The sequence below is a fragment of the Orussus abietinus genome, unplaced genomic scaffold (genome assembly GCF_000612105.2).
Source record: "Orussus abietinus isolate OABI.00-Male unplaced genomic scaffold, Oabi_2.0 scaffold6, whole genome shotgun sequence".
NCBI lineage: Eukaryota > Metazoa > Arthropoda > Insecta > Hymenoptera > Orussidae > Orussus > Orussus abietinus.
In genome coordinates this window covers 713,181-723,826 of record NW_019396002.1, presented here as the reverse complement: position 1 = coordinate 723,826, position 10,646 = coordinate 713,181, and the positions used below count along the sequence as shown (strand labels likewise).

Below are 10,646 nucleotides of genomic sequence, written 5' to 3'. Positions count from 1 at the left end.
GAGGGGCATACACGCGAAGTAGAAAGTCTTCCCTCCGAGCGGCAAGGTTCGCCAGAGCTGCTGTCAGTTCGCGTCCGTTCGCTGAACCGGGCGAATCCGAGTCCGCACCTCCCACATCGATCGAGTGGAGATCCCTCCTTAGACCTCTCTCTCGGTCCTCCGTCTCTTTCGTTTCCTCCGCTGGAAAATGAGGAAGGTGCACATCGACGATGGTACGTACTCGTCGCGCCGGAGAAGCTGATAATAACCGATAAGAAATGCGTAATTTTAAAAATAGAATAAAAGTAGAATTGCCACAAATATTGGGTTCTCATAAAAATTTGCCCCGTTTTTCTATGTAAAAAAAAAAATTGGAGTTCAAGAAGAAAATTCGATAACATCACTCACATGAGAGTGCCGGATAAGCTGATAATAACTGACAACGAATTCGGAGAAGTGCCTAATTTTTAAAATAGAATAAAAGTGGAATTGCAATTGATATTGGGTAAAAAGAAATGGATCTCGAGAAGAACATTCGATAACATTACTCGAATCCATTCTTCTTCGTCTTCGAAAGGGGATACGATTTTAAATTTCTAAACGGTACGAACTTATCGGCCGATCTGATAGTCTGTTTCGAAATGATTGGAAAGAGGTATTGATCGTTTTTGTGAATTTCGAGGGCGATTTTCAGTCTAGGACAGCTGATCTATACTCAGCTGGGTGATCTATTCTTGGGTTCCTCTCTCGATTTGTTTCCACGCAGAAAATGGAGGAGATGTCTATACTAGTCAGTGATGGAGAGAAGGGGTTTACCGTGAATATCTTGTGGATGGTTTGAAAGGGAAAAATGGAGCGATGAAATGGGATATTCTTGCGGTTTTGATAAGCTAACGCCAGGCTTAATCCGTGGGAATTCGATCGAGGTGAGAAATGTGTGGGGAAGAATTATACACGCGCTGGCAAGAACCAAGAGAGGCGTCTTAGTTACTCCCTTTATTGAAATGATCGATCGAATCAATTCTTCAATTCGCGATACCTCCATAATAGATGTGGCTTAAAAATTATGCGAGGCATATATCGGTCACCGTTATTACCGTCACGATACGATCCTATCGCCAAGTTATGAAGAGGAATAAACAGAAATAAGTATTACACAACCGAATAACAATTTTTCTCAGCATTTCGAGAGCGGTACGAAAGGCGATATGATAATGGCCTTATCACGGGCATATCGGTCCACTTGTTTATCCGGGAACTATTCGCTAAAAATTGAATGGTCTACTTAGTAATAAATTCCCTGAAAACTTGGGATTATGCTTTAAACTCATTGTTTTTTATGGCGGGACGCCCGACAAGTGGAAAAGTGCTAGTCTAGTCTCGGCGTCGATTTGCGGGATTTATTATCTAGGAAGTAGGGACGGTGATTTATCTTTTACGTGGTCTTAACTCGTGCCTCGTGTTATAAATCACTGTTTGCCCCGCAGTCCAGCCGGCGACGGTGGATGATCATTTCGATGCCATTATGGCCGAGAAGGAGGACATAGACCCAAACCCGTCCGAGATCACACCCGACGACATGCCGGAGTGGTTCAACGAGGAACTTTTCAGAAGGTGGGAGATAAAGATCCAAACTGGCTGTCTTATGACTTTATCAATCCTTATCATGATTCCAGAGGCCAGCAATATTACCGCAGGAACAAGCTCGCCATGGGGGGTGCGAGTACTCTGGGGCTGGTCGCGGTTCTCGTGATCCCAACCATCCTGAAAGTAATTGCAAAAGTTCAATACCACTCCACGAATGACTCTAATTGCAACGCCGACCTTGACCCGTGAATTACTTCGACGTTTATAGGTCTTGACGTACACAAAGTCCAGCTCCACGCCTTGTACCGCCTTCAAGAGATACCTGGAAACCGTGCTACACACTAATTACCTGTACACCTGTGACTTCAAAGATCCAAATTCAAAGTAAGGTCGGCATAAAAAGGATCATCATTTCATAGAAAAATGCTAGAAACATTGAAACTATGAGATAAGATCCAGCCGCCTAAATACCTCTATATGCACCTCGAAACGCGTCTTGGAGCGTGGATGAAATTCTTTTCTGATGATCTTTTTTTCCCCAGGATTATTTTAAGTAATAATTACTGTGGGTTAATTCCTCGCTCTAGGATGGTTCTTTGATACTCAGGGGTCATTTTTCAGATTGTACAAAAGTTTGAACGTGATCCGGTATAAGCACTGCATCAACTCCAGAAGATCGGTGAACGGCGGGGCGGGTGCCATCACTCAGAAGAACATGGTGCTCACGCAATTCGGGTTTTTGGGCTATGCTCTGCTCAGACCGAAGGAACTGAGCTTGACAAACGAGCCCGAGGAGCGAGAGGGCCTTAATCATCTTTGGCGCGTGGTCGGTCATATGATCGGAATTCCGGATCGGTGAGCTTTTATCAGTAAGAAACAATGCCTCGCAATCAAAGTGCACCGCGGTGCATTGTTGACGCTACAATGGACTTCTCTTGACCTTAGACTGAATTTGTGCCGGAAAAACGAGGCCGAAACGACCAAGCTATGCGAGAGGCTGATGAAGGAGGTCTTCGCAAAGCACATGAAAGAGGATCCCCCGAACTTCAGAGAGATGACGAGCATCATGTTGGACGGTCTGCGATGCGTCGACGTTTTGCTCGATGCGGACGCATTTCTGGCTTTTACGTACGAGATGACAGATCTGAAATGTAAAAATCGTTCCTTGATTATCGACTTTAAAGTTCCAGATAGCCGAGTGAACGTAATCATTCCGTTTTTCATGTTTATTGACTTACAGATCAGAGGCCACTGGGACTCTACAGTACGCTGAATTTCATGTTCAGGTCAACGTTGTTCACCATCCTTGGTGAGTGTTAATTCGTCCTGTGTGTCGCTGTCTTCGTCATTCCATAACTCTTCGACTCTTCTTCAAGGTCTCCCATACATCGGTGTTGTCCTTAGAGTCTACTACAACTATTACCTGGCCTTCAATTATTGGCTTCAGGAGAGGTGGCAGTTAATAGCATGGCTAAGATTTGGGAAACAGAACGTGCACATTAACGTCCACCCAAAATTGAAGTAAATCCATTCCAAGGATTCCGATATGTACTTTGGTACCTTTATCAGAGGGTACGGCGTACGTGTTTTCACTAATTTCTTTTTATCTCCCCGAACGCGACGTCGCTTCGTCGAGGAAATTTTAATCTCTCCCAGGAAATTGGAAGATGTAACGGTGTTTTATCATTTTACACAAAGACCAGCGCAATTTTTGTAATTAATGACTGCATAACATCAGTTTTATACAGACCTTGCCGCATTGTTACTTACGATTCCTTCCGAAAGTTACCGACTCCTACGGTCGTAGTCCAAGCTGTCGGTAAGTCTAATTGACTCATGAGAAGTTCTCTGCAGTTCCAAGTCATCGAATTCGCTGGTAGATGGCGCCACCGTTCGATTCGTTAAGCAGATGGAACCTATAAGTGTCGATATCGGAATTGCACCGCTACAGTGCACTTAAAATTAAATTCCCTATTTAACGAAAACACCTGGAAGTCGATTGTTCCGGTAAAAGTTAACCATTCATTAATGAAAAGAAATACTTCGAATCTAATACATACGCGTTTCTTTCATAGATTCTAGCCTCGCAGCGAACCCTGCTTCATTGCACCGGACGCGTATCGGTAAAAGTAGTTATATATATATATAAAAAAAAAGAATAATAGAAAGAATTGATATACCTATTTGGAGCGATTTCGCAATATCTCGGGACGATATGCCGCGACCTTGGGACTCTGTCACAGATATGCGCACGACTCAGGTGATGCGTTTTCAATGCACCAAATCTAAGCGCCGACAAGGTCGCTCGGGTTCTAAAGGAGCGACTCCGCTCCATGAAAAGGTGAAGTACAAAAGGGAAGACATTCCCATCTTCTCCTTTATCCCGGGTGAATTTTATCACAGTGCAGTACGCGCATTACAGGAATCTGCATACCTGCATATGCGCATGCAAAAGTGCGTATCCGTCACCTATATACCATGCCCTCGTTGCGATACAAGTATATACTTGTAAACGTACACATTATGTTTACAGGTACGTACATTGAAGAGGAACATTTGTCAGGACGAAGAACGCCAACGTGCCTAATAAATGTAATTGCGAAAAGCGACGCATCTCGGTGCTCGGCCGTAATGATTGGTCGCGGCCACCCCCAGGCCCGTCGGCGTCGCGACGCCGCTCGAGTTTTTCGATTCGCGCGATTCCACGGGCGTCTTCGATTCGAGCGAGGCTCGCGTGCTTGCCCTCGGCCGAGCGACTCGGTGTAGGCACGTCTTACACGCCATTTTCGCGTGTGTACGCGCGTACCCTCCAGTCCCGCCGCGACTCCACCTCCCTCTGTCCTCGTCGCACGCAGGACCGGCCGAGTGCCTCCCTCTCCCTCGCTCGGGCGGTGCGCGGAGATGCGCCACTGCGAGTAAAATTTCCGCCGCGGCGAGAGAACTCCGGCCAAGAGACGCGCCGAGGGACGCCGGGCGTCGGGTCGCCGAGAAAAGGAAGACCCGAACCCGGCCCCTACAAAGCCTCGCCGCTAAAGGCCCAATCACACCGCAAGGTTCCTCTTCCGAGTCCACGCCGAATTCCTAACCTCGCCCATAAATATCCACCCTACTCCACGGTTCCCAGGTCTACGTGCTTACAAGATGATTGCCACCATCGATCCACCTTAAACTTAGACTTAACCCTAGTTCTTACTCTCCTTAACGAGCTGTTTATCCTAATTATATCAGTTCGCAAGGCGTGGATTCCGAGTCAAGATCGATTCGGACATACCCGTACATCGTCCGTGACGCATCCGTGCACTGATGGGAACAACGCGTCCCTAGGTTTGTACCGACGCGGAAATGCACGAATATGTCGGGGTGAATCTTGAGCCGTTATTTCTATCGGTAAAGGGGTCCTACCTTTGCGGTTATGTTCGAATCGGCCTTTAACCTAACTCGGTCGACTAATCGTCTCGATGGTCTCGATGTATTCAGATTATATCGATCTATCCTGATTATATCGATCTATCCAAACTATCTCGATCTATCCAGACTATATCGATCTACCCAGACTATCTCGATCTATCCAGACTATCTCGATCGGTCCAGCTTCGGATCGCTTCCACCAGTGGCCGTCAGCGGTCGGCGGCGCTGCGGTCGCGCCGCGACTCGCAAAGGGCCCGGAGGGCGAGTGAGACCGTGGGACCCTATGAGGACTCGTCCTCAGTCGAAGCAGGTCCTGAGGACCTCCAGGGTCCGGAAGAAGTCGCCTCGGTTTGGCTCGCCTCGCTCTCGGCAGCCAGAGACGGATTTCTCCGGTTAGGTTAGGTGCGAGCACCTCGGCCCTTCCCTCCACTCGCCGTTCCCGGCGTATATCGCATCCTCGAGCGACGACGTATCTTTTTTCTCGGGACTCGCTCTCTCTCTCTCTCCCTCCCGCTCGCCCCGTCTCTCTCTCTCTCTCTCCGCCGGGCGCGGACCTTTCTCCGTCTCTCTCCCTCTCTCTCTCTGCGCGCCTTTCGTTCTTTCTTTGCACGTACGGGCAACCTCGTCTCGTTAAGGAGGGAAGCGCTCGCCGATATATTTTAAAGCCCCGTACACACGTAACGCAAGACGAGGCTAAAGGCTATTTCGGGCGAGCGCGTCCCTTCTCCTTCTCGCGAGCGGCGAAGACTTTCGTCTATCTCGCGCCGCGACGCACCGGAAGCGCCGCGACGCGCGCTCGCCCTTCCGGGAGCGCCGAGCGATCTCCACGGGGCTGAAGTAAAGGCCTTTAAGCATCCTTCGCGCATACCTCGCGTAAAGTAACCATAAGTATGACAGTTAAGACCTGCATGGATACCCGCTTAAGCGTAACGATTAGCGTAACAGGAAGAACTGGTCGATCGTATTAAGAAAATCCAAAATGGCGTCCCATTTCGGCATTTTGCCCACAGGACTTGCCGCGCCGTATTGTACGAAAAACGTTTTCTCGAGGAAGGAAATTTTTCCGAGTTCCAAGACCTTGATTATGACTTTCATTGTCACGGGTTAGAGTTTTCAATTATTCGATGGATTCGGTTCGGAGAAGATGCACCTTGACCGTCTGAATATTTTATTAACACGGCAGATGCCTCTCAAATCTTCCGTCTTCATTCTCAAGTTAGGAAAGTACCGACATTCCCCTGCATGACTCACTGCTACAGATTTTGAGGTTAGGAGCGGGGAGAGGTACGGGACGTTCGGACACCTCATCCCGAGTAACCCTAACCCCTTAAGAGTTAACTCCCGGGAGGCCTCCAGAAACGTCGCCTCGGTATTCCACGTCTCCCTTTTTTTTTTGTTTCTGTTTTTTTCCCATTTCCACGAGATCGCATTGTAGCACGACCTCCATCGCGAATCGCGGCAGCCGATGAGTATACCCGATCGCGCTCGTTTTTACGCCATCTTGAAGGCCGCTCGGATCGAGTCGCCCGGCGAGGACGTTTCTCTAAATCTATGTGCGCCGAAGCCTCTTTCATCCGCTTTCGGACACGAGCGAACCTTCGATTCGCCGATACGGCCGCGTCGTGGTTAAATAACAATCGTCTCGGCGAATTAAAGCGATCGAGATAATTGGAGCGATAGATAATCGGAAGTTCGACGATTCGGGGAAAGAGTCTCGCTAGCGGGGAGGAAAGTGAAATTAGGAGTCACCCGTTAGGTGGTTAAGGTAGGAGGCAGGTGGTCTATCGGTGTAAATATCTATAATACATTTGGTTCGTGGCGCGGCTCGGGCAGTGGTGGGGGTAGCGGTCGGCAGGGGGGAGCGGAGGGGCCGCTCGGCGGCTCTCGCGGCTCACGGGCGGCGGTTAGTTCGCGAGGGCGCCACCTCTCGGCCCGGCGGTGGCGCCACCGGTTCATTCCCCAGTGGGAGCTCGCGGCGCGCGGACGTTCGACGCCTCGCTCTCGGGGAAAGTCGCTGAGAGGCCGCGATTTCGCGGAATTTCGGAGCCCAGTCGAGTCGAGGCCGGCCGCGGGAGTAGTGGCGCGAGTGCTCCAGTGTCTTGTGCAAGGATCGGCCGAGATCTCGCGAGGGAAGCGAGCCGACGCCGAGGAGGAGGCGAGAGATTCGCTGCGATTTGTCGCCGCGACGCCCGTGGACGAGAAAGGGCTCCTCCGCTTCTGGCACCCCCGGGGACTCTCACCGGCCGAGGCCCCACGCAATGCCCTCGGACGCCGCTCCAGGTAAGACCGAGACAGAGGACGACCTCCCGGCTTCCCGTCGCCATGGAGTCTCGAAGGGCTCGGGGCGCCCCCTGGGTCCGAGGTAACCTCAAAACCGCGACGTGCGTCCTACCGACCGACCTAACCTAAACTGCCGCGCGGCACAATCGATGACTTAGTCGTAGCGGGGACCGTAGAAACGAAAGACAGCCCACCCACGCGTATTAAACTCCCATTAACATCGTAAACCTATACGAGCTTTGATGAACCCATATAAACCTATTTTAAATCGGCGGGTAACCTAAAAACGGGCCGAACCTTCGAGTCGCGGAACGACCGTTAACTCGAGCGCGTTCCTCGAAAGGGAGGCGCGAGGCGCAGTAAACTATTTCTGCCGTCGCCGTAACGAAACTTGTCTCGATGAGATCTCATAACGATCTATCTATCTCTCTCTCTCCCTCTTGGAGAGACCTCTTCCCCCTCTCGGCCCGAGCCGGTCGAGCCCTTCGCGTCGCGAGCCGTGCCGACAAAGGAAGGTGCCTACCGTCTTCCGAGGGGAATCGCGACCGGCCAACCGGCGCGTTCCTCTCGACGGCCCGAATCGGTACAAAGGACGCCCTAGGATGCACCGGGCGAGGCCCGGGCCTCCGCTCGCCGAGGTAACGGGACACTCGAGAGAGGCCGGCAGAGCAGAGTCCGCCTTTACCGAGCCGCCTCCTCGTGTATACCGTTAACGACCCGAATATCGCCGTCGAGCGAATTCTCTCCCTCGGCGCGATCGAGTCGCGCTCGCCCTCCGAAAAACGCTAAGCCGTCCGCCGGGGGAAAGAGAGAGGTTAGGGGACGCCGGGCTTCCAGCGCGAGACCTTGACTTAACGTTTCTGCCTTCCACCGCGGCTGAGAGGCCAGGAGGCGTCTCTGCCGCCGCGGCGCTCTTTGTTGCGCCTCCGAGACGAGGCGAGGCCCGCCGCGGAGATATCGTCGGTCGAGAGAGGGCCAGGTAGCTACGGCCACGTCTCGCAACGTCTAAAGTCCCGGCGAGGGGGCACTCGCCTCGAAATCACGGAGACATCCTTTGAGAACGCACCGCCGTTTGTCTCGCGCGATAAACAATGCTGATTGGGAGGAAGGGACCACCCCGGTCGGTATTGCTACTTTCTGCAGTGATTATGCGATTATGCGACAATTCCCGAGGTTTCGAGTTGCTAGTAATCATCTCGAGTTCACGTGGTTTTTTTTCGCACGAGTTTGGATTGGCCTGATGAATTTTGCATTGCCGCGAAGTCCTGTCATTGGTCGATATTTAAAAGTCGTGGGCGATATTGATCATTTCGCCCGTTAATATTGACAGGGTGGACTCCGGAATCGGCATTGCTACTTTCTGCAGTGATTATGCGATTGTGTGACAATTCCCCAGGTTTCGAGTTGCTAGTAATCATCTCGAGTTCGCGTGGATTTTTTTTCGCACGCCTTTGGATTTGCCTGATGAATTTTGCATTGCCGCGAAGTCCTGTCATTGGTCGATATTTAAAAGTCGTGGGCGATATTGATCATTTCGATAGGGTGGACTTCGGAATCGGCCTCTGGTCCTTTCCGACACTGCTTTTGATTCCTTTGGAGTAAGAATCGATTGTCAGTGAGTTTCGACGCTTTGCCGGGGATGCTGGCTTGGAATTGTTTCAATGTCAACGGTGGACTAGGATGTTATTAACTTACGGGAATTTATACCAGACTTAGGATGGCAAAGTGTATGATCGAATGTGAGGGAATTACTACTCCGGGATGATGGAGGATGGAGTTGACCGAATCTTAAGGGCCTGCCCATATACCTCGCGTGACAGTAATGAGCTCTCTTAATTGAGAAATAAATATCTATCGAATTTGCCGTTAAGTATTCGGCGTCGTTCGCACTTGCTCTTAAATGTATTTGGCGCGAAACTCTACCGAGGTTCTTTCCTATACGCGAAGGTAAGAATTGGATAGCCATTCCGTTGAGAATTTAACCCTAGCCGGTTACTATTTCTTCCCCTCCTTTTTTTTTTTTTTGACATACCCGTTATCATGCGGTCGGTCAGACCACTCTCGATTTTTTATGTAACCCTAACTTGAATCCTCGGACATATTTCGTTCCTATCGTGGCGAGTAAAAAGAGGATTGCGCGAGTTATTCGTAAATTCCCGATTCGTACGGTACGGCATCCCGTGGGGAGAAAGAAAGAAGAGTAAAGTGGTAAAATCGTCGATTGATACGACAAATTGATTTATTAGCCCCCGACTCTGACTGACTAGGGTCATTAATGATCAAATTAATGATAACATTGATACCGTCTGTTTTGGAAAATCGATCGACTTCCTGCTGAGCTTACGGTTACTTTCTAGTTATCTATGAGCCTTCCGCGAAACCCACGCATCGTCAGATTCTCGCGAAGCTTCCGCGAGAGGTTAGGTTAGAAATTGTGGAGCGTCTCGACAATTGAGGAAAGAGAAAAGAAGAGAAAAAAAAGAAAAGAAAAGAAAATCAAAAGAAATATTTTCTGCCCGATCTGACGCGCCAGGCTAAATCTCGCGGATAAAGTGTGGGTGCACACTTCGCGCCTCCCTCGTAAGACTTCGCACTTGTGCCCGCTTATACGTACATACGCGCACACCTGTATACCTGTACACGCGTATACCTATGTACCTATCAGGTCGTTCGATGGGAAGTTCCGGACTTTTACCGTCTTCTTCGCCTCGAGCGAGGCTAAGATTTGGCGCGGAAACTCTGCCGACATATCCGCGGAACGAGCGGCTCGAGTTCCTTATCGGCCGAGTTATTACTCGGCGGTGCGCTCCCATCCGACTCTCGATTTCCCTTGTTTTCGAGCGAAAGGAGGCTTATCGGGCCGATCGTGGCATTCGGGGACGCGGCTTGTTCCTTTTTTTAGCCGTACTCCTCGCACCGGCATCCTCGGGATGACTCACCTTGGAAGGCCGGGTTTTTGGGAAGTGAGCGCCGCTCGTTTTGGACGGCCTTAATCGCGGAATTCTCTCTCTCTCTCTCCCTCTCAGAGAGAGGGAGATAGGTCCCTCTCTTTCGGCGATTTCGAAGCCGTTCGGACGATTTTCGGCCCGCTCTTCGAGTGCGCTCGATGCGTCATACGCGAGTGACAACGGGCTCGCCGTTTGGCACGTTCCTTCCACGGGGCTCGTCCTCTATTCTTTCCTTTTTTCTTTCTCTTTCCCGCTTTTCGCACGCTCTGAGAGCCGCACTCCGCCGGCCCGTGGGAAACCCAGTCGAGAGAGCCGATCTTAATCCCGAGAAATGGATATTAACGAAATCCGGCCGCGTTTTTAGGACTTATGCGAGACGCTGATCGAGTGTCGGGCTTACTTGATTTTTTTAGTATTTTTTCCTTCTTTTTTTTTTTTTTTTCT

General features: G+C 50.4%; 2 protein-coding genes across 5 annotated transcripts in view; both read left to right on the top strand.

Moving 5' to 3' along the window:
- Positions 1-76: 76 nt before the first annotated feature.
- Positions 77-3,316, top strand: LOC105694253. The gene is made up of 8 exons (XM_012414740.2): positions 77-212; positions 1,467-1,593; positions 1,656-1,749; positions 1,835-1,950; positions 2,188-2,421; positions 2,512-2,717; positions 2,807-2,875; positions 2,943-3,316. Exons 1-8 carry the CDS (start codon positions 188-190, stop codon positions 3,089-3,091), a joined length of 1,020 nt encoding a protein of 339 aa, XP_012270163.1. The 5' UTR covers positions 77-187; the 3' UTR covers positions 3,092-3,316.
- Positions 3,317-6,901: 3,585 nt separating this feature from the next.
- The window catches only part of LOC105694216 (bromodomain adjacent to zinc finger domain protein 2B), an 81,229-nt gene continuing 77,484 nt past the window's right edge, over positions 6,902-10,646 (top strand). For all 4 annotated transcript variants that reach the window (XM_012414677.2, XM_012414679.2, XM_012414678.2 and 1 more), the window contains exon 1: positions 6,902-7,254. The gene's annotated coding sequence lies outside the window, so the exon portion shown is untranslated. The remainder of the gene's footprint in view (positions 7,255-10,646) is intronic.